This window comes from Oryctolagus cuniculus, chromosome 11, assembly GCF_051225735.1.
Source record: "Oryctolagus cuniculus isolate XC-2025 breed Fujian yellow rabbit chromosome 11, ASM5122573v1, whole genome shotgun sequence".
Taxonomy (NCBI): Eukaryota; Metazoa; Chordata; class Mammalia; order Lagomorpha; family Leporidae; genus Oryctolagus; species Oryctolagus cuniculus.
The window spans coordinates 20,446,302-20,472,710 of NC_142877.1; the positions used below are offsets into that span (position 1 = coordinate 20,446,302).

Sequence of the window (26,409 nt, forward strand, 5' to 3'; positions counted from 1 at the left end):
CTCCCATTTCTCTGCAGCCTCCTGTTTGCCTCAGCCACTGGTGGCACCCACAAGCCCAGCAGTGGCCTCGGGTCTTGATGGCTTTGGGGACCCCAAGGACCTTCTATGAAAAATAGAAATCCCTCAGGGAGAAGGGACTTGGCCCGATTTGCCAGAAGCCACTTTACTGAATTCCCTTCAGAATTCCCGAGAGCCCTTGCTTTTACAGATGGGAAACGGAGACCTAGAGAGGGAGAGAACTGTGAGGATTGCCTAGGGCCCCTGGTGGGCGGGAGAGTCCCCAGCTCTGCCCAGAACCCTCTGGACCACAAGAAAACCAGCTCACCCTGACTACAAGGTGGTGGCTGTGGTGGGGACGTCCTTTGGATGCATTACAGCCCGTGTGGCCGCAGCACCCCCCCCCCCAACCTGCCCACTGCTCCCTTGCAGCGTGTTCAATGGATCTGACTCAAAGGGATAAACAGCTTGAAGCCACTGGCCAAGGGCAAGGCCACTCGGGGCCACTAATAGGATGTGGCAGAATGATGCCCGCACCTGTGGTTAGTCTCCCTGTGACCCACTGCCCCTCCCTGCCCATTCCATATTTCATGGGCCACCAGGGGTGAGCATTTGGAGCGATGGTTAAGAATCCTTTGGAATGCCTGCATTCCACATCCGAGCGCCTGGCTCAGGTCCCAGCCCTGTTGCAGCTGCTGCTTCTGCTTTAGCTTCCTGCTAATGTACACGCGGGGAGACAGCAGGTGATGGCTCAAATACTCGGGTCCCCGACAACCACGTGGGAAACCTGAATTGAGTGCCGGGCTCCTGGCTTTGGCCTGGCCCGGCCCCAGCTATTTCAGCCATTTGGGGAGTGAACCAGCAGCCGGAAAATCTTTCTCTCTCTCTTCCCTGTCTCTTCCTCTCTCTGTCTCTCTGCTCAAATGGTGAGAGCTTCTAGGCAGCCCCAAGTACATTTTTTTTCTTTTTTTTTTTTTTTATAACTTTATGGACACCTGCTGCACACACCGTGACACTCACCACGGCAGGTGTCTCGCTCACAGGGCTGTACAGCCCTCACTGCCATCTAATTTCAGAATATCTCCAACACCCGGAAGAAGCCGGAGCATGCTGGCACTCACAGGAGTGGGCAGGAGCCCGAAGGCAGAAGCTGCTCCCACCGCAGCTGGGCAGCAGTGGGCAGATCACTCGGAGCATGCTGGGAAATGTGCCTCCAGCCCCCAACCCTGCCTTTCCTCAGCCGCCAGAGACTGCCCGTCACCGCGCGCTCCACTCGCCAGGCTGTAGGTCCAGGAAATAATTAATCGCCATGTTTCCCATGGAGTGGGCAGGAGCTGCCTATGGGTTTTGGAGAGGAGAGGGCATGGCTGGATTTTGGAAGAGGAGAGAGGAAGTGGGGGGCGAGGGCACGGATGTCCGGACACGCACCTGCTGTTCTCCCAGCAGCAGCCCGGGGGCCCTGCGCAGTGTGGATGAGTCTGTGTCCCTCTCCCCGGTCTGTGTGGCCTCCCAGCATCCCCTGAGCTTTTGAAGCTCTTCCCTCCAGCCTCGCTGGCTGCTCTCCTCTTCCTGCCCAGGGCCCCCGCTAGCCTTCGACACACAGAAAAAGGTGCACTCTCTTGGTGGGCAAGGTTGAGACAGATTTTTTTTTTAAAAGATCTATTTATCTATTTGAAAGGCAGAGTCACAGAGAGGCAGAGGCAGAGGCAGAGGGAGAGAGAGAGAGAGGTCTTCCATCAGCTGGTTCACTCCCCAGATGGCTGCACTAGTTAGAGCTGCACCAACAGAAGCCAGGAGCCAGGAGCTTCCTCTAGGTCTCCTACGTGGGTGCAGGGGCCCAAGGACTTGGGCCATTTTCTGCTGCTTTCCCAGGCCATAGCAGAGAGCTGGATCAGAAGTAGAGCAGCCGGGACTCAAACTGGCGCCCATATGGGTGGGATTCTGGCACCGCAGGCGGCAGCTTTACCCACTATGCCACAGCACTGGCCCTGAGACAGATTTTTGTTTCTTAGGATGGGTGCCTTTTTACAGTGCACAACCCATGCCACGGAACACAGCAGTCCTGCCCGAAACACGCCAGATCCCCTCACAGACAAGACTGGGCATCCGGGAGGAGTGTGGGCCCTGAAGGCAGAAAGGGTGGGGCTCGCATCGTGGCCCCTTGCCAGCTGTGTGATCCAAACGGAAAACTCCAGCAGTCCTGGGCTGCACTCCTGCCCACGCGGCCCAGAGCCTCAGCCTCCTAACAGAGAAGCAACAATGACAGCAGGAAGTGCGCGTGTGTTTCTTTCCAAAGCCCCTTTTATCTGCTTTTGCTCAGTGCAATTGCTCCTCTCCATTTTTACTGTCAACAACGTGCTTAAGTCTGAAAACAGCAGGGGCCTAATTTGTGCCCACTCCTTTCCACTCTTGCCCTTCTGAAGCTTTCAGAAGTCACAGTTGTTTTTTTTTTTTTTTTAAGCTAAATCTGGTGATGTCACCACCTCCTCCACTGCCTGCTCCCAACCCCTGGGTGTGTCGTGGCTCATCCTGGACTCAAGAGAGGCTACTGGGACTGCTCACTCAATCTGGTGTCCATGCAACGGCCCCCGAAAGCCCCTCCCGATGTCCCATGGCAGGACATGGCCCGCAACCTCCAGGGATACCCCCACCAGCCCAGGGGCAGGCTGGGCTGGGCGCCCGGCCTGCGGAGTCCCGGGGAAACTCCAATCACACCAAGCACGTGGCTGAAGCTGCAAACCCCCATGGCCTCTGTCCCCAGTGCTCTGTCTCGGGCACAGAGCAGGGATTAAGGAAGCCATGGCTGCTAAGGTGTGAGTGTCCGACAAGGCTTCAGGGGCTGGAATTTTACTGGCTCTGTAGGGCAGAGGGAGCAGACACTTAACCTGATGGTGGATAGGAGTGGGCTCAAGGAGGTGACTAGGACGAGAGGAGGTCATGAGGTTGGGGCTCCCATGGCTGAGTCCTCATGGCTTCACAGGAAGAGGGAGAGACCAGTCCTGCCATGTGAGGCTCTGCACCAGCTCCGGACTCAGCCAGCAGGAGGGCCACTGCCACAGGAGGCCCCAAGATTCCCCACATCCAGAGCCCTGGACCAGAGTAAATCTCTTTTCTTTATAAAGTAGCTTGGGCCAGGCATTTCGTTATAGTAACAGACTAATACAATCGCCATGAACAGGCTGTGCACGGTCACCATGCAACAGCGACACTGCGTGGTGGTCCCAGGAGCCACAGTTACAATGGATCCATGGATAGATACACAGGAAGACAAGGGGCTGGGCAGAGTCACCTTCCAACAGCACCTCCATGTGGCAGTATCAGAAACAACAGCCCGGATGCCTGACTGTAGGAGGCAAGATTCATTCCCTTTGGACTAGGAGAGCCCCAAAGACACTGGGGGCAACAAGACGACCCGCTAATGTAGGCAAGTGGGGACTTAGAGCTTAATTCCTGAAATAGAAACAGGTGACTGTGCCTGAGCTGTAGACTGTAGTGGGACCCACACTGGTCCCAGTCAATGAATGAACAAATGAGTGGACGCAAGAAATGATTCCAGCACAAGAATCTGCAGGAAAAAAAAAAAAACACAGAGGTTTTTTTTTTTTTTTTTTTTTTTTGTGAAGCACAGAGTGGTCACAATTGAAATGCAACTCCTGGAGCTTTGAAAGGAGCTCATCACCCCCGAGGTGCACTTTTCCAGTGAGCGTGGCTCCTGTGTTGGGTCATTTTGGAATCGGAGTTCAGAAACACTGGCTGGGGCTCGTGGCCGAGACCTAGAGAGGATTCCCTGGCGAAGCATGGCCTGTGCCCCATGACCCCCCAGGAGCAGGTGTAGACACCGCCTTGCCTGGGGAGCGACGTCAGCCATGCTGGACGTTGGCACCGAGCAGCAGGAAATCCTGGGGAGAGACGGGGATGGCGCCCTGCTTATGAGTGTGTGTGTGTGGGGGGGCTGTCGCGGAGCAGGGTTTCTGCCCGGGGAAAGCCAGCAGGAGGCACCCCCTGGGGCCCGCGATCCTCCAGCAGCTACCCCCCCCCCCCACCTCTGCCCTAGCTGTTTCCTTCAGTGACGTGGAGACCTGGAGCCAATGGCAGTTCAGGGAACCTGGCTCCCATCCAGGCTGCAAAACCACTTCTCTCTGCGGCATCCCCCCTTCCCCAACTGAGCCATGCCCTGGGGCCCTTGTTTTGTAGAGGATAAACTTGGTGAAAGGTGGGGGGGTGGTTCTCTACTGCTGTTCTAGTCTCTAAGCCTCTCTGGCTCCCGGGTCTGAAGCACTGGGGATTGAGTGAGTGACAGCTGTGGGTAAGCGGGAGGCTGGAACCCGGGTGACGCCGGGGTTTCCAGGCTGCCGAGTAAGGTGAGGCACGCGACCCAGAGCGGTGGCTTTGGGGCAGAGATGACCACTTGGTCGGCACACAATGGGCTTAAGGGCCCTTAGGGTGGAGATGCCAAGGCAGCTGGCAAAGCACAGGGCCAGAGTTCAGAAAAAAAGCAGAAGCTGGGGGAGTGGCCGGGACAGTGGGTGGCACGGAGGTGGCAGCTGAGTCCGAGGGAGCTGATGACGGTGACTGGGAAAGCCAGCCGTGGGGGACAGAAGGGGCCTGGGGAGCGGGAGAGCAAGCACAGGGGCTGCAGCAGCCCAGGGGCATGGGGCCCTCGAGCACCGGGAGCCTCGCAAACTAGAGACAGGGGAAACTAGGCCAGGGGAAGCGCGGTGGCCACTGGTGATGCAGTCGGGCTGCATGGCCTTCGGGTCAGCGTCACCGTCCGCCAGACGCTGGCCACGTCCGGGTGCCTGGCAGGACGCTGCAGGCCTAGCAGGCACGCGACATGGGGCTGCTGGGAAGTTCAGTGGAGCCCCCTGATAAAGGCCACTCGGGGGGTTCTGTTTTAGCCTAGCCGGGAAGCAGTGCAGTTGGTTCCAAGCTGGAAGCTTGGCTTTGAACCTGGGCTTCTGTGATACTGCGTGGCTTTTCTGAGCCCGACTCCCTTGTCTGTGTTTAGTGGCCGCCCTCGCGTGCCAGGGTGGATGTCAGGGCAGGGGGGACACGCTGGCTCCACGCCTCGGCCTGGGGAAGCTGGTGCAGAGGCCCGGGGACTCACCTGGTGTGGCTGCAGCACCAGGTCATAGAGCTGCACCTTCCGGGGCATCGGCAGAGGGAGCCCTCGCTGCAGTTTTTCTGCAGGGCAGAGTGACGGTGAGGACGGGACAGGAGGCAGTGCAGGGCGGGGGTGAGAGAGCCCCTGTGAAGCGGAGGGCCCACCCCCAGGTAGGGGCCGGCAGGGGGCACATGCCTGCCAGGAAGCTGCGCCCTGCTCTGCCTGTCTCCCATCAGCCCCTGGCCCACCTCCAGGACAGGCACGGCCTCTTCCCCACGGCTGCCCTCCGGAGGGCCCGGCCCAGCCAGCTCCCGCCATACCCGAGTGTTGGCCAAACACAGCTGTAGGCAGCGCTGCGGCCGGAACGTGGACGTGCCATTGGGGCCGTCGCTGCAGATATTCCTGGAGCGCCTCAGTGCCAGGCTGAAGCCAGAGATGGCCGGCGGCTGGGCCCAAACCGCCGCGCACGGAGAGGGAACTATGGGACGTGCCAGACGGAACCGGGGCTCCCGGGTCATTACCAAGCCACGTGGCTCAGGGTTGGTGGGCAGATTGGATCCTACAGGACCATTTGTGGGGAGAGTCTTATGCCCCCGTCCCATAGGCTCGTGAACCAAGGGCTGGGCCCTGGTGGGAATCAGCTCATGTGAGCCCAGGTGTCAGGCGCCCCCAGACTGTCACCCCCGCCCTCTTCTCCCGAGCCCCTTACCATTCACCTTGGGGAGCACGACAGCGGACAGGACGTAGTCCATGAGGGCCTGCAGCAGTTCAACCTGGGGCCAGAGGGCGAGGGGGAGCCACGAGGTGAGGGCCCAGTGGTGCCGGCCGTCCCCGCCCCCTCCCTCCCTCCCCCAGGCCGCCCAGCAGCCGCACAGCCAGGGACACGGCTGCGAGAGGGGCACAGATGCCACCAAGGTCACAGAGTGAGCTCTGTTGCTCTCAGGTTCAGCCGTAAAGCATGGCTTACGTTGTGCAGGGCAAGACCTCAGCCCACGCCAACAGAGAGTATTTAGTATTGAGAGTCAGAGAGAGGGAGAGAGAGAGGGATAGCCGGAGACAGATCTGCCTGCTGGTTCACTCCCCATGTGCCTGTAACAGCTGGGGCTGGGCCAGGCTGCAGCCAGGAGCCAGGAACTCCATCCGGGTCTCCCACAGCAGTGGCAGGGACCCAACCGTGTGAGCCAACGCTGCCGCCTCCCAGGGTGTGCATAGCGGGAAATTGGGACTTGAACCCAGGCCCTCTGGGATGTGTCTGAACTGGTGTCTTAACTGCTAGGCCAAACACGCAAACAGGAAAGCCGGGGCTGTTGCAGTGGGATAAGCCGCCACTTGCAACAACAGTATGCCATCCCGGAGGGCGGGCTGGAGTCCCGGCTGCTCCGCTTCCCACCCAGCTTCCTGCTAGTGCACCAGGGAAGGCAACGGAGGATGGTCCGAGTCCCTGGGATGCTGCCATCCGTGTGCAAGAGCCGGATGGAGCTCTGGAGGCTCCATGGATGGAGCCGGATGGAGGTCTGGCCTGGCCCAGACCTGGCTGCTGCAGCCACTTGGGGAGTGAGCCCTTGGGCGGGTTATCTCTCTGTCGCTCCGCTAACCCCATCGCTCTGCCTTTCAAACAGATACATTTTTTTAAAGACTCATAGAAACCTTAATTTTTAAAAAATGCGCCCTTTCTGACACCCAGGCTGGGGGACCTTTCTGAGGGCTGTCAGGCAAGGCTCACGGGAAGCCTCCGCCATGCGTGCGTCTCTGGGCCAACCAATGCACCGCCGGGGGAACTCGCTAAGGAAATGACATAGTGGGAGGGCAGACTTGCAGATGCCAGGACGCTCCCCACAGCACTAAACGCACGCAAAGCGATCACCTGGGAGTAACCAACACGCCCACCGGCAGGGCAGGCACCGGGCCCGGGGGCGGGGTGAAGCTTTGGTACCAGCAAGCTCTCCAAAGCTGCTGAGAGGTCACCAACACCCAGGCATTCGCCGTTCATTTCTGAGTGAGCAAAGCAGGCGCCAGTGGCCACAGGGGTCTATTTCTTAATTACACAGGCAGAGCAAAAGGTCAGGGAGGAAATACTACCGATGATGAACTGAGCCGTGAAAATACGAATAGCTTGAGTTTGGCGAACCTGTGCGCTCTATAGTGTACATGGCTTTGCTTGGGCGATAATAAAGAATTCAAAAATCGCGTAGACCCCTCAAGACAGGTGCGTGCAGGGCGACATTTACAATCTGTAAATATGTATGTTTGCTTCTGCAACAGTTGTCCTTCCTTCCCCAGGCTACAGTTCCCTGAGCTCACCACATACGGTGCCTCCCTTCCCGTGGATCCTGGGAGCTGAGAAGGTCTCTTTGCTGCAGAAGTGGAAGTTAGTTATCCACCCCGCCCGCTGCAGGGGCAGCCGGGGCCCAGCAAAGCCGTGAAAATGTACTGAGGCTGCTTTGCGCCCTCCAGGTGGCTGTGATCCCGGCCGGGGAAGTGCCGCGTGGTTACCAGATTTGGAGGGGGTGGGGACAGGCTGATATCTGGGCTGGCTGGCTCTCGAGGCGCTGGGCAGAGAACTTGGGGGCAGCCCAGGGACCGAAGCACGTGTCCTCCCAGAGGGCCCCTGGGAGAGCCAGGCCACGTGAGTCAGAACCCGCCTTCTGCTGTGGGACACAGAGCTGTGATGACATCTGAACAGCTCCTTCCCCTGCCACCTGCTCAGTGGCCTGGAGTGACAGGCCACTCACTGACATCCTGCTGACAGCTGAGGACTCCTGGGGCGTGGAGTCCTCTCCTTGGGCTGGCGGGGAGGGGGGCAGGCGGGTGGGGACACCTGCCGCCCCTCCCCCACCACCTACTGCCCAGTCTGGACGCCAAGTCATCTGGCGGTCCTGTCGTCATCACACGTAGCCAATCTTGCAGCCAGTTCTGTTCCTCTCTACTTCCACACACATCTCCAGTCCACCATCCCCCCTTCTTCCTGGCTGAGTCCCTGCCTCCATCAGCCTCCTCCCTGGTCCCCTGGCTCTGAGCTCTGTGATCCATCCCCGCCCTGCCCCAGCCCCAGGGAGCTCTTACAGAGGCGCAAATCAGGTCCCAGCACTCCCTGTAGGGACGTCTCACCATGGAACACACGGCCAAGCTTGGTCCCAACACAGGCCTTTGACTCTGCCATCTCATCGTCAGCCCAAATATCACCTCCTCCGAGAAGCCTTCCCTGATCACATCCTCTAACTATCATTTCTGCCTGTGCTGCCCACTGCTGTGACCACGACCAAGGCCCTCTTTCTGCTCCCGTGTCTCCCCACTCTGGTGTGAGGCTCCAAGGGGCATCTCTTCCCTGGCTTGGTGGCCAGCACACTGCAGCAGGATCCAGCCCCCAACACATGCTCATACCATAATTCATTTGTTCACTCAACAAGCCTTGGCTGAGAGGCCCTTCTGTACCACGCTGTGTACCCTTATTCTCACTGGGACCTTACCACGCCTACTCAGGCAGGGGCCGCCTGAGGTCCAGAGAAGGAAAGGGGCTCGCCCAGGGCCCCCCAGCCAGTAGGCAGAGAGCAGAAATTCCAGCACAGGTCTCTGTCCGCAAAGCTCCTGGCTCCATTAATTCCTACACTAATTCTATGCCACTGAACCCAGGCACCTGCTGACCAGTGCCCCTGGGTGAGGACGGGGAGGAGCCAGACTCACCGGGAAGGAGCCAATGTTGGAGTGCTTCAGCTCCAGGATCAGCCTGGGAAGAGAGAGGGGACGCTGACACAACCGATGGCCTGGAAACCCCGCAGCTCCGCGGGCGTCCCACTCGGGATCTGCTCCCCCCACGCCAGGCCACACCCCGGTTTCTCCTGTAGAGGGCGTGGTCACGTAGTCGCTGCATGGCTAGTGCTGCCAACCACACACTGAGCTCTGGGTGGTGCTGGCCACAAGGGTGGACCTGGGACCCCCCGCTGGCCCCACTGGAGTCCCAAGGTTTCCGCTAGAAATGCTGGGAGCGAGCTGCTCTCCTTTCTCCAGGAAAGTGGGTGCTGCTGCTGGTGGCTTTGTCGCTGCTTGCTGACAGCTTGGCGGGCGTGGAGCCCTCACAGGGACGGAGGGGTCACGGGCCTGAGGTCACTGCTTGAGCACCTGGGTCCGCTCTCTTTCCCAACATCGGACAAGGCAAGGGCCACCACATTCCCATTTCACAGATGAGGAAACTGATACTCAGAGAGATCAATCAACCTGCCCACGGTCACACAGTCAGGATGACTTCAAACAGGTCTGCTGAGGTCCAAGCCCGCCGCCCCAGCACTCTGGAAAGCTCTCTCTTGTTCATCGGAAGTCAGAAGGCCCAGGAGCCCCTCTGCGGGGGTTCTTGTAGCCCAGCCGCTGTCCCCATGCAAGTGCAGGAAGTCTGCGCTCAGCCAGCCCCCTGCTGGCCCCTGTCCGGCTCCACGGCTTGAGAGGCTCACAGGTGGCTCAGGAAAAGCACACCCATGGCTTGTCAGAGCGGTGCCGGGAGAGGTCAGGGCTGGGCTCCAGGTCAGGAAAGACGGCTCTGAGCCGGGGAGGCAGCGACGGGCAGGAACCTGGGTCAGGACTCAGCTCACCCAGCGTGACCATGGTGGACAGCCGGACGCCAGGTGGGCAGGCGGGGGTCCTACGCCCACTCCCTGGGAGAGGCCTCTTCTCGCTGTCTGTCCACTTCCTCTGCTCTCTGTCTCCCTCCGTCTCTCTTGCTCTCCCCTTCTCTCTGTCTCCTCCCTCTCACGTGCCTTTGTCTTTCTCTGTGTCGCCCCCTGCATTTCTCTTTCCCGTGCTTTGCTTTCTCTTCCCTTCTTGTGTACTGAGTGGTGATTACAGCCCTGGAAGTGTTCCAAACACGCCAGCACACGTTAGCTAATACTTCACTTTATCCTCACGATGGTACTGTTGGCAAAGAAGACACATGGGGCCGGGTTTGCAGCCGGGAGGTCCCGCGCTCGGCAGGGGGCGCTGTGCCTCCAGGCCAGGCAGCCCCTGCTCGCCACTGCCGCCGCTTCCGCAGGCGTGGCTGTTGGAGTCCAAGGGCAGGTGGGAAGGTGAAGTGGGATTTCCCGAGCGCCGAGGGCAGCCAGATGCTGCTGCGGTTCAGCAAGGGAGGCACCGCCCGGCCACGAGTCAGCCTGGGGCTGGCAGGTGTCCCGGGGTGGAGGACTTTCGGCGTTAGAAGGGAGACACTCCTAGGCAAACAGATGCTGGGTCCCCCTACAGGGTATGACCTTCGTCATCTTTGAGCATCAGTTTCACTCTCTGTGAAATGGCGATTCTGTGTCCGTCATGACCTGCTTGAGGCCGAAATGTGATGCTGAACACAAAAGCGGTAAGGGCCTCGCTGCCCCACAGACATCAAGAAGAAATGGGCAGCCCCATTGCCCAGTCCCCACAGGCCACTTACCTGCCCAGCGTGAGTTCTCCAACCAGCTTGTCCGCCTTGGTGCCAATCTTCGCCGAGGTGTTCAGTTTCTGCAGGAGGAGGCGCTCGTTAAGCTATCCGGGGCTCAGAGCCAGTCCCCACGTGCTCCCCCTGGCCCTGGGGCAGCCCCGTGGCTCCCTGTCCACTCCTAGGGGGCTGGCTGAGGCAGACCATCCTGGTCTCACAACTGCCGATGCATCGATTCATCCCAAAAAGTTCACTGAGGTAGGAGAGCGAGCTTCCAGCCCCAGCCCCCTGCAGCCTGAGAACCTTGGGCTATCTCCTCCAAACCCACTTTATCCGCAAAGGGGGATCAGTGGTGTCAGCTGGACAGAGGTCTCTATGTGGCCCCTGATGGGCTGGGCCACATCCCCAGAGGCCAGAGGAGGCGACATCAAATGTTTGTGGAGGAGGGGCTGGCGCTGTGGCGCAGCGGGTTAAAGCCCTGGCCTGACGCGCCAGCATCCCATATGGGCACTGGTTCGAGTCCTGGCTGCTCCTCTTCTGATCCAGCTCTCTGCTATGGTCTGAGAAAGCAGTAGAAGATGGCCCAAGTCCTTGGGCCCCTTCACCCGTGTGGGAGACCGGGAAGAAGCTCCTGGCTTTGGATGGGCACAGCTCCAGCCATTGTGGCCACCTGAGGAGTGAACCAGTGGATGGAAGACCTCTCTCTCTGTCTCTACCTCTCTCTGTAACTCTTCCAAATAAGTAAAATAAATCTTTAAAAAAATGTTCCTGGAGCAATGGGACAACCAGAGATGAATGCATGATTCAACGGAACAAATTCACAAGTGAAGGAATGAACAAAGGTTTGCACGCTTGAATGAATGATGGATGGTAAATGAATGAATGAAAGAAGAAACCTACAGATGAATGATCGGTTGAGCAAAGCTATGAGTAAGTGGAGGAGCCTGCAAACAGTATAGCAGATTTCAAGTCAACAATCTAAGAAATAATTGAGTGAATGAATAAGCAAATGGATGAATGGATGAATGGACGAATGGATGAATGGATGAATGCCCAATTGAGTGACCACAGATATGCATGAACGAATGGGAAACACACCCAAGTTTCAACCCAGCGAAGGGATGAATAATTGAATGAGTGAAGAATTCAGCCAGTGAATAATTGAATGAATACATAAATAAAGATTCAGTGACTGCTGGGTGAGTGATGCCTGTGGGAGCCAGAGCAGGTGAGTACAGCGGCTCTGGCCTGCGGGTCTGGGGTCCAGGCTTCCATCCGGGCAGGATTCACACCCAGCCACCTCCCCGCCCGACTCCGAGGGCAGTGTTCATGGCACTGTCCAGGGCTCCCCTCTGCCCACCCCTGGGAGCCGCTTACCAGGCCAAGCAGGAAGAGAGAAGCCAGGGAGGAGTTGGGGAGGATGGCAAAGGCCTGCAGGTCCACGGCGGCGGTGAGGGCAATGCCGGTGGGGCGCGTGGTCAGGTGTGGCGGGGAGGAGACGGACAGCGTGAGCTGCACATTCATGTTGGGGAACATCTTGGCCACCTGCAGCCCGCGGAGGGGACAACCAACACGCTGCTGAGTTCTCTGCTGTCCTCCCTTTCCATAAACAGCCAGTGCCTCCCATTGCCCCGGAATCCATGCAGCTGACTGCAAGGCGTGGCGCCTCCAGCTCTGGGAACTGCAAGTCCACAGTTAGATGCCAGCAGCCTCAGTGTCTTCCTGGCTGGCAGACAGCCCCTTCTCACAGTGTCCTCCCTCTCGGGCCACAGGCAATGGTTTCTGGTCCTCAGATAGGGTGCACTCTCTTGGTCTCTTTGCACCCTCTGTTCCCTGCCGTTGAATGCTTGTCCACCCAGTCCTCCCTAGGTTGGTTCTTTCCCTTCCTGTGGGTCTTGGCGCAAATGTCACCTCCTCAGAGAGACGTGGTGGCTTTGCTGGGAAACTAGGGAAGCTCTCGGTGACCCCTCCTCTCTGCTGGCCTCCAGTCCTGCCCAGGGAAGCCCACAGCCCTGGGGAAAGCTGATGTGACTGTCGGACAAACACAGCTTTACGACAGCCGGGGGTCCCTGCCAGCCACGACTGCCCCCACGACTGCCCCCAGCCAGGCCTTCCCTGTAGAGAAAGCGCTGCAGTGGCTGCAGGTGCTCCCCGCCGAGAGGCTGTGGAGTGCCGCCTCCCCCAGGTCACGTGGTGAAGCCCTCACCCCAGAGTGGCTGTGTTTGGAGATGGCGCTTCTGAGGATGTAACTGAGTTGGCTGAGGTGATACGGTGGGGCCCTGACCAGCCTTGTAGGAAGGGATTCCAGGGCGTGTGCTTTCTCTGTCTGTCTGTCCATCTGTCTCTGTCCCCTCCACCCCCAGGCACACACAGAGGAAGTGCACAGGAGGACACCACGAGCAGGGGCCACCCACCATCCAGGAGGGGTCCGTCCCCAGAGACTGAGTCTGCCAGCACCATGACCTAGGACTTCGAGGGCCCACCACTGGGAGGATAGAGTCCTGGTGTTTAGGTTCCCTGTTCCGGGGCATTTGCTGTGGCCACTTCGTCTAGAGCGACCTCATCATCAACTTTCGTGGACACCGTGCTTGCCACTGTTCTGTGGATCTGAATGACTTTCTTCTCTCTCCACTGGGCTGGGAGCTCCAGGAAGGCAGGGGGTGGGCTGTTCAGCTGGCTTCCCGGCGCAGGGCCCAGGCCCACGCGGGGCACCTGAGAAACAGCTCAAGGTCACGGGCCCTCGCATTTCGCCTCGTGCACGTGGGCTGTGCGCTGCCTGGAGCCCGGAGCCCGATCTTTGTACCGCCATGGGCAGCGTGAGACCAGCGCCACTCTCCCTGCTGGGTGGCCTCTGCCTCTAGAGGGGAGAGGGTCTCCTTGTCCACGCCGTGGACCCCAGTCCCCGCCGAGCCCAGGCTGCCTCGCGGCTGAAGGCGAGAGAGCAAGCCCTCGCTCACCTGGGGTAGGGCTTTCCCGAGGAACTTGGTTGTCAGTCTGGATTTGGACTCCTTGGGGATCTGTAGGGAGAGAAGAGAACAGCCTGGGAGGAGCTTATTAAAGGCCGGGAGCTGGGGGCGAATCCTGCCCGGGGCTGAGAGCCGCAGACGCAGGAGGACACTGGCCCCAGCACGGGTGACAGCAGAAGGCTGGCCGCAGCCTCGGCGGAGCCTGGCCCAAAGGACCGGCCTGGATCCGTGCCCTGCTCGGTGGCTGTTGGCTTTGGTTTCATTCTTTGCCCCGAGAAAGCCCAATCTGCCCGCAGACCAACCCCACGGGCGCCCTGCTCCCCGGCACCTGCTCCTCTCCTGCTAAGACGCTTCCCCACCCCCACCCCTTCTGCCTTTGCGTTTTGCCAAACGCAAGTGATGGCAGCCGACTCCCCAGCTCTGGATAAACAGCCTCCGTGCTGTCCCTCTTGGGGGGCCTTTGCCCCCAGGGGCACACGGGCAGGCAGCGTCCTGTTGGTTCCTGCACAGCGATGGGGAATCTGACAATCTGACATCTCTTCCTCGAGCTGTGCAGGCCTGGTGACCAGATTGGAACCACACTGTTCCTTGACTCTGAAGATGATGGTCATGTCCACATATTACAGATGGAAAAACTGAGGCCCAGAGTGAGACTCGGCCGTGAATGTATGATAGGGACGAAGAGGAGGATGATGATGATGATAAAGGTGACGTGATGTGCAGACTGGATGAGGATCTGGGATGGGGCAGGTGCTTGCCTCTGTGAGCTCAGTGCCTTTCAGTGGGAACCCAGTCCCCTCTGCATGTGTAGCAATAATACAATATAATAACATAACAACAAGAGTATCTCGCTGAACCCTCTCGACACTCTCTGGGGGAAGACACCGTTATTGCTACTGACAAGGACACTGAGCTTCTGAGAGGCTGAGTGACCAACCTCAGGACACCCAGTTGCAAAGGGGTGGGGACAAGTTCAAAGTCAGGTGTGGCAGGCTCTGTGTCCTGACCTTCATCTCCCCCAGTGTAAACAGAGCTCCCGATTGCGAGGGGCTGCAGGACTCAGAGTCCAGGGCTCCGCCTGCATCCGCCCCCAGCCAAGCCTCACCATGTCGTCCCTCAGGGTCAGGCCGAAGGCTCCAGCCTGTTGGTACACCAGTGCAGCCGTGTTGAAGAGGTAGTCGGAGATGGCCAGGTAGATCATGCGGTCATGGAGGCTGGGAATGGCCATGGGCGGCGGCATGAAGGGCGGTGGGCTGGGGCGGGCCACGTTGTAAAACTCGCCCTGGGGGTGCAGCAGCAGAGTGAGCAGCCCGTCTGCAAGGGTGACAACTCCTCCCCTCCCCCACACCAGGGGGAAGCAGGCTGCGGGGGTGACATGCTCACAAGAGAAGCAGCTGCACCAGACCCTCAGGACGCCAGGCGCCCCTCAGTTGTGAGTTTCTGAGCGCTTTGCATGCCGTCCCCAGCAGGGAAGGGAGCTTGCTCTCTCTCTTTCACAGGAGAGGGCGCCGAGGCCCAGAGAGGTGCTGTGACTTGCCCGAGGCCACACCGCCAGCACGAGGCAGAGGCAGGAATTGAACCTGGGCACGCAGGGTCCAGCCAGCCGGCCCCCACCCGCTCCCCCCGCTCAGTCCCAGCATCCCTAGCAAAGCACAGAAATGCTGTCCAAAGAACAACGCGGTTCTGTCTGTTTCATCTTCCAAGTGAGCAACATTTGGAAAGAGGGGAGCGCTGGGAGTGCCGTGTGCACTGTCAGCGGATGCTGCCGCGTTTTGGTTTTGGGGGCTGTGTTTGTTACATCACTGAGGTGCAAAGCGGGGGGGACAGGGTGTGGGGAGAAGTGGAGCAGAGAGTGGCGAGAGGGTGGCTTTGAGTCCTTGGAAGATTTGTTTCCCAGGGTTCGGGGAGCCCTGCAGGGGCTGAGGCAGAGCCCGCGGGCAGGGGATTCTCAGCGGCAGCCTCACCTTCAGCTGCATGTCCAGGCTGTCGGCCGTGGCTCTTGGCGGTGCCACCAGGCTGTAGTCGATCCCGGCCACGGAATCGAGCCTCTCTTTCACTGGCCAGAAAGAAGATGGCTCGTGAGCTGGTTCCCATGGCAACATCCTCTCACACTGGCTCAAGAACTTCCGTGTTCGTCCCACTCACCTCCTCCAAGGAGCCCGCCCTGAGCTCTACTAGAGGAAACGGAGCCCACCCACCTGCCCAGACACCCTCCCGCTCCCTTCTCTCAGCCCGAGATAAGTGGCTGAAGCACAAGATGCGGGGCAGAGACACCTGGGCGTGAATGGCACCCGTGTGATGGGGACAAGCCCTTGCCGGTCTCAGAGCCACTTGTTGTCCTTTGTAGGACTGGGTGCCACCAGTCAGCTCGCAGATGCTGGGAGGCATAAGTTCAGGTAGCAGGGAACTTTTTTTTTTCTGCCAAGGCCAGCTGGAGATTTATAACAATTGGTGAGCCATGCAAAATTACCCACTTAAAAATGAGTCCGCTACAGATTGACTGAATTTTGAGGCCTGCCTGCGGTTGCCTTGGCAGGGCCAGGCCAAGAGCTGGGGGGGACAGAGTGTTGGCCCATGCTGGGGGGAAGGACAGTGTGTAGGCCCCATGCTCGGGGCAGGGGGGGGGGAAAGAGTGTTGGTCCCATGCTGGGGGGGGACAGAGTGTCAGCCCCCATGCTGGGGGGGACAGCATGTCGGCCCCATGCTCAGGGTGGGGGTACAGAGTGTCGGCCCCATGCTTGGGTGGAGGGGACAGCGTGTCGGCCCCATGCTCGGGGTGGAGGGGACAGTGTTTCGGCCCCATGCTCGGGGCGGGGCGGGGAGGGGAGGACAGAGTGTTGGCCCCATGCTGTGTCGTGGGGACTGAGCTCCAGGGAGAAGCCACCAGCACCAGATCTCAGGTCAGTGGCGCGTGTCTGGCCTCAGGGGCCCAGGGTCTCCGGCTGCTTTTCCATCTCACTCTGCACCTGCCGCAGGTCCTGCCAACACCGCTGCCATTAGAGAATCCCCTGCTCTTCCCAGTGGCTCCCAGGCCTCGGCCTGTCTGGGAAGCTTGCCGCCTCCCTCACGCCCCCGCTTCCATCCCCTTATTCTCCATCCCCACCCGCACTCACGTGGCAGAGTCTCGACATAAGGTTGCAGCTTGGAGGACACAGAACTGGTCAGCACCTGGCAAATCTGGGAGAACCAAAGATGCGATCAGTGAGGGCGTCCCCGGTGGGAAATGTCCTTTGGGAATAACGACCCGGCCGGGTTTTGCTTTCTTTGTATGTTTCCATGAAAACCACATAGCTAATCAAGTTTCCCTTTGCTCTTGGGCCACCAGGACGCTCAGGGCACAACAGCTTGGAAATGGTAATTGTATGTGACCCGCACAACCGCGTTCCATTTCCTGCCCTGATGTATTTATGCTTCCTGCCTTATAACGCGGGTTTCTTGCTGACCACTTTCCCTTTGTTCTTGCTATCTCAGCTCCTCTGTGAAATGAGGTGGTTCAAAAAAACGAACACGAGGTAGTCAGTGGTCAGCTCTTCTGGGAGCAGGGGCTGGCGCTCTGCTCCAGGGGGGTGGGACTTTGTTGTGCACAGCCAGAGAAGCCAAGCCCTGCTTCCTCTACCCCCCACCCCCACCCCCGTGACTCCCAGGGGGACAAGCAGTGGTCTGGAAAGAGCTGGCTTGGGTCAGGCTGACCTGGCCACTGAGAAAGCGACTCTGCTTCTCTAGACCTCTGCTTTCTCCTCTGTAAATGGAGCGTGGCCAGTCACGTCGCCCATCCCCCTCTGTAGAATGGAGCATGGCCAGTCACGTCGCCCATCCCACTCACTCCCCTGCGTTGTGGCTGTGCTACACCCCTAGCCACAGGGGCTTGTGGGTTTGCTTCGAGCCAACAGGACACAGTGGGAGGTGACCTTGCGTGTGGCTTCTGCTTTGGTGTGCATCATCGCTGCCTGGCCAGGGCTCCTTCTGTGAACCCAGTCCTTGGCCACAAGCAGCAGGAGTCCCATGCCATCGGTAGGGCCGTTGCTTGGGTCCTGAGTCCCAGCGAGAGGAGCCAGGGATCAGAGATGGGAGGGGGAGCTGTCCAGGTGACGCCAGCCCTGAGCTTCTGACTTTCCCCGACGATCCCAGGCATCAGGGCACAGGGAGAGGCCGCAGCCGTGCCCACAGAACCACAGAGTCCTTGAGCAAGAACTTGTCCCCTGACCTTAGACTCGGGGCTGCTTGTTGCACAGCCACAGGCAGCTGGCACGGAGGCTTCGTCACAGCCTGCCCCAACGTGCAGGGACAGAGCTGGCCCACCGTGGTCTGGCAGCCCCGCCCCCATGTCACTCTCAGTGGCCTTCAGCTTGTTCATCAGCTGGGTCTCTTCAGTCCTTGCCTTTCAGCCCCAGGCACGGCTGCCCACGCTCTTCTAGAAAAACTTCTAGAACCTTCTAGCCAAGGCCTCGGCCCACTCTCCCAGGCCTTACTCTCTCGTCCCCAGCCACTGCTTGCCAGGAGCTCTTCCCCCGTGGCTGAGGGCTGGGGTGCACCTCCGGGCTCTCCCCTCAACTCCCTGCTGCCCCCACATGCTCCACTCCCTGAGCCACGTTAGCACACCCAGGGCCCTCTGGGGCTGCTGTGGGGTCACCTGCACCCGGTGTGATCCGTTGCCTCGCACGCTACTGCTCCCCGCTGCCTGGGACTTTCTCAGTAGGGCCGCAGTTGGGAGGCCCTAAGTCTCCCCACCCGCTGCCTCCCTCCCCTTCTGGGACGGCTGGGAAGGGAGCCAAGGTGCCTCAGAGAGCCACCAGCAGAACTGCCCCAGTGCCCCAGATGCCATGTCGGTGCCGCAGCAGAGCCTCTGCAGCCACCAGCCAGAGCTCGGTGTGTGTCTCAGGCCTCTCCCCTGACTGCGGCCTGGGGACCCAGCTGCCTCCTGGACAGCTGCTCCTGGATGTCCCACAGGCCCCCGGACTGGCACAACCCAAAGCCAACTGCCCAGTTCTCGCTCCTGCTTGGGGCTGGCCTCACCTCTGCCCAGGGCCCATGGCCCTCCCCTCCCCCCTTCCTCACTGGCTGCCCGAGGAGTCTCAGGGGAGGGCAGGGGCAGGCACAGCTCTGCTTCCCATGGGGCGTGTTCCTATCACAGAAAGCTCCAGGAGCCCCGGGGAGGACCCCATTGTTGCTCTCAGAGGAACCTATGGCCAGGGAGAGAGGGTGGCATGGAGGGAGCTGGGCCCGCTGTATCCCTCCGCCAGCCGGAAGGCGTTGGCACCCCGGTGGCTCTCATCAGTGCCGACAGAGGACTTGCAGGCCCAGCGAGTGCATGGGTGCCAAGCTGGGTCTGTATTACCGCAGCAATCAATCCCCACACCACCATAGAGAAGAAGCCACTCATGTGCCCATTTCACAGATGGAGAGGTGGAGGCCCATGAGGCCAAGTCACTTGCTCCGGCAGTCTCAGGGGACCTGACCCGTTCACGAATCCACTGCACTGTGCATGCCGACATGTGCACACATCATACCTTTGTAAACTCAGAGCCAGCATGGCCGGAGATCAGCCCACTCGGCGGAAGTCTCCCTCCTTGCATTTCTGTGCCTTTCCCAGGAGACCAATGTCTCCTCCCCACCCCCCAGAGCCCATACGAGCCTCCTCAGGGGTCTCTCTGCCCTCCTGGACATTCTCAGGGGTGTTATTCAGGTCCTCCACTTGCTCCCACCCATCAGTGGCTCCCCGCTGCCCTTGGAGGAAGCCCACGCTCAGCACGGGCCCCTCAAGGGGGCTCAGGTGGGCGCTGACGCCGAGTTTGCCAAGGATCCCACGCGCCGGCTGGCCTCCCTTCTCAGCTGAAGCAGCTGGCTCAGGGATCCAGGCATGGCGGGGCCCGGCCCTTGGCCAGCCCCAGGCGTGTGCCCTGGGTGGGAGCGTGGTGAGGGGCTCTGGGGAGGAGGGGCAGGCGGCCATGGCGACCCCTCCACCCCCCGTGGCATCCTCACGACTGAACTTTACAGCCGGCTTTGGGGCTACAGCGGGGTGCGGGGTAGGGGCTGGGGGTGTGAGGTTATGACCTCTGGGGGCGGCGTCCTACCTTGCTGTTCATGGTGTTTCGGAGCGAAGACTCGATTCTTTTGTGGAAGAGTTTAAGCAGCCACCTGCAGAGTGACAAGCATGAGTGAGGCGTCCAGGTGTCCCCCAGCTGGACTCAGGAGGGCCTTCCTCCCCCTTCACATGGGCCTGGGCACCTCCTCCGCGAGCTCCAAGTGCACACACCCTGTTCAGCACTTCCCCCCATTTGCAGGGACTTGCTTGTGGGGTTATTTCCTTAACAGCTGCACGGCTGGGCCCCTGCCCCAGTCTCGCGCTCATTCTTCTCCCTCTCCACCCACTCACCCTCTTCTGCAATATAGCAGCCACCCTGGCCTGCTGTGGACTCTGTGCATCCTCCCACCACAGTGCCTTTGCACATGCTGTTCCTGCTGCTTAGAACACCCTCTGTCCCCGACTTCTACCTAATTAACGCCTACTTATTCTTTTCATCTCAATCCCAATGTTATTTCATCAAAGAAGAAAGATCCAGCCCCCAGGTTGGGTCAGATCCTCCTGTTCCGTGTATTGGTAGCACTTTGTACCTCTTCTTCTTAGTTCTTATCTCCTTCCATAATTGTATGTGAGCCGTTCATGAAAACAATGATTTCATCAGCGTGTGCCTGCCCCACAGGGCTGTCCCGTCACAGGCCAGGGCCAGAGAGTCCTGGGCCGGAGTACTCACTGGCTGCGGCAATGTAGGCTATTTCCTAGCCTCGGTGCCTTGGTTTTCTCCCCAAGAATGGGGTAACAGTGGACCAACCTGGCAGTCACTGTGGGAGTCAAGGACAGTGCATGGAAGCCTCTGGCTGGTGTTCCCTCTTCCGTGTTTCACCGGTCGCTGCTGTGACCCGGGTCTGTCCTGCCTACGCCTTGTGCACAGCCGATGTCAGCAGGTGTTTGTTGAGTGGGTGGGTGGATGAATGCCCGCAGACTCACCGTGAGATTATACAACTCAGTGCCCGGATCGCATGCTTAGCAGGAACCCGGAGTGTAGAAAGTGCTCAGTGAATACCGAATGACCAGTGTCTACCTTGTCCTGCCTGCCTCTGACTCCCTCCACCCCCGAGACCCCCGGACAAGGCCTGGCACGGGCTGGTGTGTGGGACACCGGTACGAGTGGGACGGTTCCTCTCCAAGTCCCTTGTCCCAGCCACGCCACAGGAGGTCGTACCCCAGGATGCCTGAGACCCGCAAGCGGGCCCTGTTGATGTTGCTGCTGCAGCTGGAGCAGGTGACGGTGGCACGGCCCGAGGCAGGGACACTGCCCAGCTTGAGGTCCGCCGAGATGGAGACGCCCTCCACGCTCAGGTCGAACTTGCCTCTGACTTTGCTGGAGGAAGACAGAGAAAGGGCTTGGAGCGAGCGCTTTCTTCCCCACTGCATTCACGCCCCAGGCTGGGCTGCAGTTTAACCACGATCCCCACTGCTACGAGCCATGATCTTCCAAGGTCACACAGCAGCTGAGGGGTGGGGCCAGGATTCCCACCTGAAGTCCCACCCGGGTCTGCCTGGCAGAGCACTGCTGTCAACCCTGGCCTCAGCCACTACCCTTGCTGTGTGGTCTTGGACACGTTAATCAACCTCTCTGAGCCTTTGCATCCTCACCCAGACCCTGGACCAGCAGTCTGATATCGCAGTGTGTATCTCAGCATTGCCGCTAAATAGCTGGGAGCTTGGGGCCAATAACTTAGTTGTAAATTTTACTTATTATTTATTTACTTGAGAGAGAGAGAGAGAGAAACGCCCATCTGCTGGTTCATTTCCCAAATACTTGCAAAATGGCCAGGGCTGGACCAAGACCAAAACTGGGAGCTAGCAACTGAAGCCAGATCTCGCACACAGGTAGGATCCTCACTACCGCCTTCCCCTTCCAGGGCTGCATTGGCAGGAAACGGGAGTCCGAAGCCAGGGCCGGGAGTCAGACCCAGATCCCCCAGGTGGGAGGCGGCATCGTAACTGCTGGACTAAACACCTGCGCCCTCGGGCCAATGACTTAAACTAATGAGACAGCAATTAGCTAACGAGCTTCATAACTCCTCGGGATGAATGAGGTTTGGGTGAGACGGTGGCCAAGGATGTCATTTGTCCGCGCTTCTATAAGGGGATGAAGTATTATCATGTGTGTGAGTGGCCAAGAAGTGGGGTGACAGGTGTACAGCCACGGCTGTCGAGAATCAAGCAGCTCTTCCCACGGGGAGCAGAGCGAGCCCTCTCCTCGCCCAAGGTGGCTTCTCTTGCGATTTCTCCCCAGACTCCCCACAAAGGGACGGACATTCCTCAAGTGATTGGGCCTTTGAGCCTCAGGTCCTTGCGGGTGGGGTCGCCCAGTGTTTAGATTCAGAGCTGTAGCTTGGATGAGTGGCCCTAGTTTTCCACCCCTTCCTGTAGCCACACCTCTGCCACTGTCTGTCAAGGGGTGAGGGGGGGAGGCAGGTGCACTTTGTTGCTCTTGACTTTGGACTTGGCCACATGATATGATTTGGTCAATGACTACGTACGGAAGTGACCATGGGTCAGTTCTGAGCCTGGGCCTTAGAGGATCTGCATATTTTTGCCTTCCCTTTTGTACCTCTGCTGTCTCCACGAACATGCTCTAGGCAGTCCACTGGTCCCAGGAGGCGAAGGAGATGCCTAGATCAGCTGACCCCAGCGGATACCCAGATACATGAATGGTAAGAAATGCAACACGTGACGGCAGCTCTAAGCCACTGAGCTGGGGATGGTTTGTTACATGGCGACAGGTGACTGACAAAGCGAGTGAGCGACAGGTGCTGTGTGACACGGACTGACTCAGCCGTGCCCATGGCTTGCGGGGGCATGTGCCCAAGTGCCCAGCTGTTCTTCAGGGATTACACTGAACTTCCTGCTCAAAAAATTCCCCTGGGAGGCAGCAGGCCCATGGACTTGGCCTGCCTCCCTCCTGTCTTTTGCCTGGCCCAGCCCCAGCTGTTCTGGGCATTTGGGGGAGTGAACCAATGGATAGAAGATCTCTCTCTGTCTCTGGCTCTCTCATGCTTTGTCTTTCAAATAGATAAAAATAAATAAGGAAATCTTTAAAAAAAAATCTTCCTCTAGGGACCCCCGGGCAACATTGGTGATGGACAAGGCACACCCTGGGCCCTCCTGAGAGCCTGGCCCCCCACCCCCACCCCCACCCCTGAGCACGGACACGCACATGAAACCCTTCCTGGCCTTCCAGCGCCCGCCGATCCTGACATTGGCATTGCTGATGGAGACGCGAAGGCCCACGTTGGGCTGCAGCCTGATCTGGGGATTGGGAAGCTGGAAGCTGCGGACAACCAAGCTGCAGAGAAGAAACCTTCAGTGAGCCCCCCGCTGCTGGTGGAGCACTGGGCCAGGAGTCAGAGCAGACTCGGCCCCCCGCCCCACCCCGGTCCTTCAGCCCGTCCGCCCCGGGGAGGAGCCAGGAGTTCTGACAGCGGCCTTGGCAAATCTGTGGGCACTGGGAAACTTGGGCTGGGAAGGCAGACAGAGCTGTGCTCGAGTCCTGCTCTTCCATTGTACCCTGGGTGTACCCTTGAATCACCCCAAGCCTCAGTTTCCCTGCTTGTAAAATGGGCACAGTTATCTCTGGCTTGCAGGGTGTGTGGCCGGCAGCAAAGATGCCGCACATGAACCCAAGGCCTGGAAGCCCTGCAGAGGGCTGGGGCGTGTCTGCCTCTTTCAGTATTGCAGCCCCGCTGTGTCAGGCACAGGGCAGGTGCTCAGAGGACCCGGGGAATGAGCGGGTGTATAAAGCTCTTGAGAGGACACTCATGGGTTTTCTGCCCAAACTCTCACCCCTCCTGTGACATGAGAACGGCCATGTCACCATGGGAGAACCCCTCCCCCGCCCCGCCCCAGACTGATGGCACCTCCTGGCTGAGTGCCATCTTGCCTTCCGAGGGACAAGGCCGCTCTGTGGCAGTGATGCTCAGATGTGGTGGGGAGTGGGGGCGGGGAACGGGTTCCAAGGACATTTGCACCTGCCTCCAGCTGCACCTGTAGCTGGGCCACCCCCACCACTGTTCCGGCTCCGGCCATCCAGCATTAGGTCTTCTGTCCTTGATGCCCCAGCCCTCACCCAGCCATGGGCCTGGCCCAGGGTCCTGGGGTCCCTGAGTCCCCCAGGAGTCATGGCGGGGGCACGAGGCGGTTCCTGCGGCTTCCTCCACGCCCCTCCTAGGGGCTCAGGTCCCCCGGGAAGCTCCTCAGCCCCCTGCCACCCGAGGTCTTGCTCGCAAGCGGATCCTGCGGAGGGCGGTCTCCAGCCTCACCTGTGGAAGTTGTAGTGCCCTTTCCCGAAAGGCCTGAGCTTGAATTTTCCAGAGACGTCGGGGATGCGGATCTTCTCCAGCTCCTTCTGCAGCACGGCCACCCCCTGCTGGCAGGCTGCGGGCACAGGAGGGGCAGGGCAGGGGCCGGCGGTCAGCGGCCGGGCCCGGGTGCAGGGCAGCGCTGCCCGTGGCCCTGTGCGTGGCAGGGGTGGCGGGACTTGTGGGAGATCTCAAACAGGGACCAGGAAAGGGTTTCTATAAAGGGCCAGAGGTCAGTGCCTCGAGCCCTGGAGGCCCCTCTGTCTCACTCTGCTCTGCTCTCACGCACACAGGTGGCCCCAGGTCGCTGTGACAGGTGAACGTGGCTGTATTCCAGCAACTGGAGTTTCGGATCGCTCTCCTGGGTTGGGAGGTACTGCCCTTCATCAGGTTTCTATCAGCCGTTTGGACGTGTGAAAGCCGCTCTCAGCTCAAAGGCCGCCTAAGACCCTCCAGAGTTGGCCTGGGGGCTGCAGTTTGCTGACCCGTGCTCGAAAACACCACCTCCCAAACACCAGTGGTTGTGTCCGCCAGCGGTGCCGAACACCTCCTCCACGCCGTTGGCCAGGCCGCGCAGACACTACTCCCTTTGGCTTTCGGACTCCGTCCCCAGGACCTTTGCAAAGTGCTGCTCCTGCGGCCCAGAAAGCTGTGCCCCTCTTATTCCCTGGTCGGCCCCCAGTCCACTGCTCCTCACTTCCTCCAGGACCCTTCCCGACTCAGGAGCCTGGTGCGCCCCTTGTCATTCTTACGACGCCGTGGACACCTCCTTTGAGGCCCCCACTACTGTTGGTAACCACGCATTTGTTTGTGTGACTTGGATTAATGTCTCCCTCCCCCACTGAGGTCAATGGCAGGGTCAGTGGCATTTACTGCGTCCCCTCCGCCTGCCACAGTGCCCGGCACTTACTCTTGAATAAACACTCCAAAGGTGGCAATTCCACCATCGGCTATTACGTGGCCGGCAAAGAGTTGATGAAAAGGCAAACACATTGCCCGAGGAGTAAACTGGAGGAGGAGGGAACCCAGACTTTGTATTTTTCAAGAAGCCAGAAATCATAACACATCCAATTTGAAAAAGGAAAAATAGTAACAACAACAACGACAATAATAATAGAATTTACCAAGCTCTCCCTCTGTGCCAGGCTCTGCACCGGCATTAAGTTATTGAGTCTGAACCATCCTAGAAAGCCAGTCCTGTCATACCCCCATTTCGCAGATGAGGAAGCTGAGGCTCAGAACGGTGAGGACCTTGCTCGGTTGCACTGCCCACAAGTGGTGGAAGCAGGGTCGGAACCCAGGCCTTTTGGTCCCAGAGCCCATGCCCTGGGTCGACCTTTGGTGGTGGTAGTGGTGGGGGCTCAAAAGTGAGCTCATGGTCCCTGCCCGGAGGGGACGGGAAAGGTGCTGTGGCTGCAGGCTGTCAGATCGCTGGGGCCAGAAGGGACCCGGAGAAGTTGGGGAGACGCCAGGGAGCCCTGAGTGGTGTGGGCGATGCGAGGACAGAAACAGACTCACTGAGCTCCACAAGGCTCACTCTGGGCGGCGCACGGGGAAACTGAGGCAGCTGTGACCGAGCGTGAGCACTTCTGCAGGTGAAGCCCTCAGCTCAGGCTCTGCCTCCAGGAAGCCTTCAGGCCATCCCTGCTGTGGGTTTGGAGCTCACGTGGGGCCTTTGGTCTGCACCCCGGGTTCAGAGATGCCCTGCCTGGGCTGGGGTGGGAATTCAGGAGTAGGGTCCCAAGCCCCTGAGTGCGGTCCTGCTCCCTCTCTCTCCTACCAAACACACACACACACACACACACACACACAGCTGGTGGGGATCTGAGTCCCCTGGTTCCAACTTCCCTGGGGCTGAGGCCGCTCTGCAGTTCATCTCTCTGCCACTGAGAGGCAGCATTGAGCAGCCCTGCGCTGCAGCATTGATGAGACCAGAGCTGAAATTGCATCCCTTCTGCAAGCCCACACTCCCCTTCGTCCCTGCCCAACCTCCAGGCACGAACAGCAAGCCTGCGCACCGACTCTGGAAAAAAGAGAAGGACCTAGAAGCCCAAGACGGAGGTCGGGTAGGGAGAGGGGACCACGAGGAAACCTAGCAGGCTGAGCACTGGCTAGGAGTCCTCTCGGAGCGTTGCAGTCTGCACAGCGCCACTTCCCAGCCCTGTGGTCTTGGCCGATTCGCTTTGCCTCGGCTTCTGCACATGTACAACAGGGACACCTACCTTGCAGAGCTGTGAGCATACTGTGCACTGGATTTAAAGGGCTGCACGCAGTAGGTGCTCAGTCAGTACACCTCAGACGTGGGAGGGGAGGGAAGGAAGGTGTCCAATTACCATAGTCCAGGCCCTTCTGGGAGATCCTGGTCGTGAAGCCAGGGTTGGTGGCCTCTGTCTCAGCGGTGACCACGGCGGCCAGCAGCACCAGGGCTGGCCAGCTCCGCACGCCCTCAGGACCCCTGGCCATGTCCTCCCTGGTCCTCTAGTGCTGCCACAACCTCAAGGCCTTGGAGGGGAAGCAGGCAGCTATAAAGGAACCGGCTGGGGAAGTGCAAGCCGGTAGGACTT

The 26,409-nt window shown here is 59.4% G+C and overlaps 1 protein-coding gene across 4 annotated transcripts; it reads right to left on the bottom strand.

The window, feature by feature from the left end:
- Positions 1 to 3,490: 3,490 nt before the first annotated feature.
- On the bottom strand, positions 3,491 to 26,409 carry BPI (bactericidal permeability increasing protein). 4 transcript variants are annotated; one of them, XM_089306784.1, is made up of 15 exons: positions 26,179 to 26,409; positions 23,807 to 23,921; positions 22,705 to 22,833; positions 20,701 to 20,859; positions 19,531 to 19,594; positions 16,573 to 16,636; positions 15,424 to 15,515; positions 14,565 to 14,741; positions 13,451 to 13,510; positions 11,871 to 12,038; positions 10,509 to 10,576; positions 8,783 to 8,825; positions 5,818 to 5,874; positions 5,105 to 5,181; positions 3,491 to 3,896 (listed from the first exon to the last, which is right to left on the bottom strand). In XM_089306784.1, exons 1-15 carry the CDS (start codon positions 26,306 to 26,308, stop codon positions 3,512 to 3,514), a joined length of 1,788 nt encoding a protein of 595 aa, XP_089162910.1. In that variant the 5' UTR covers positions 26,309 to 26,409; the 3' UTR covers positions 3,491 to 3,511.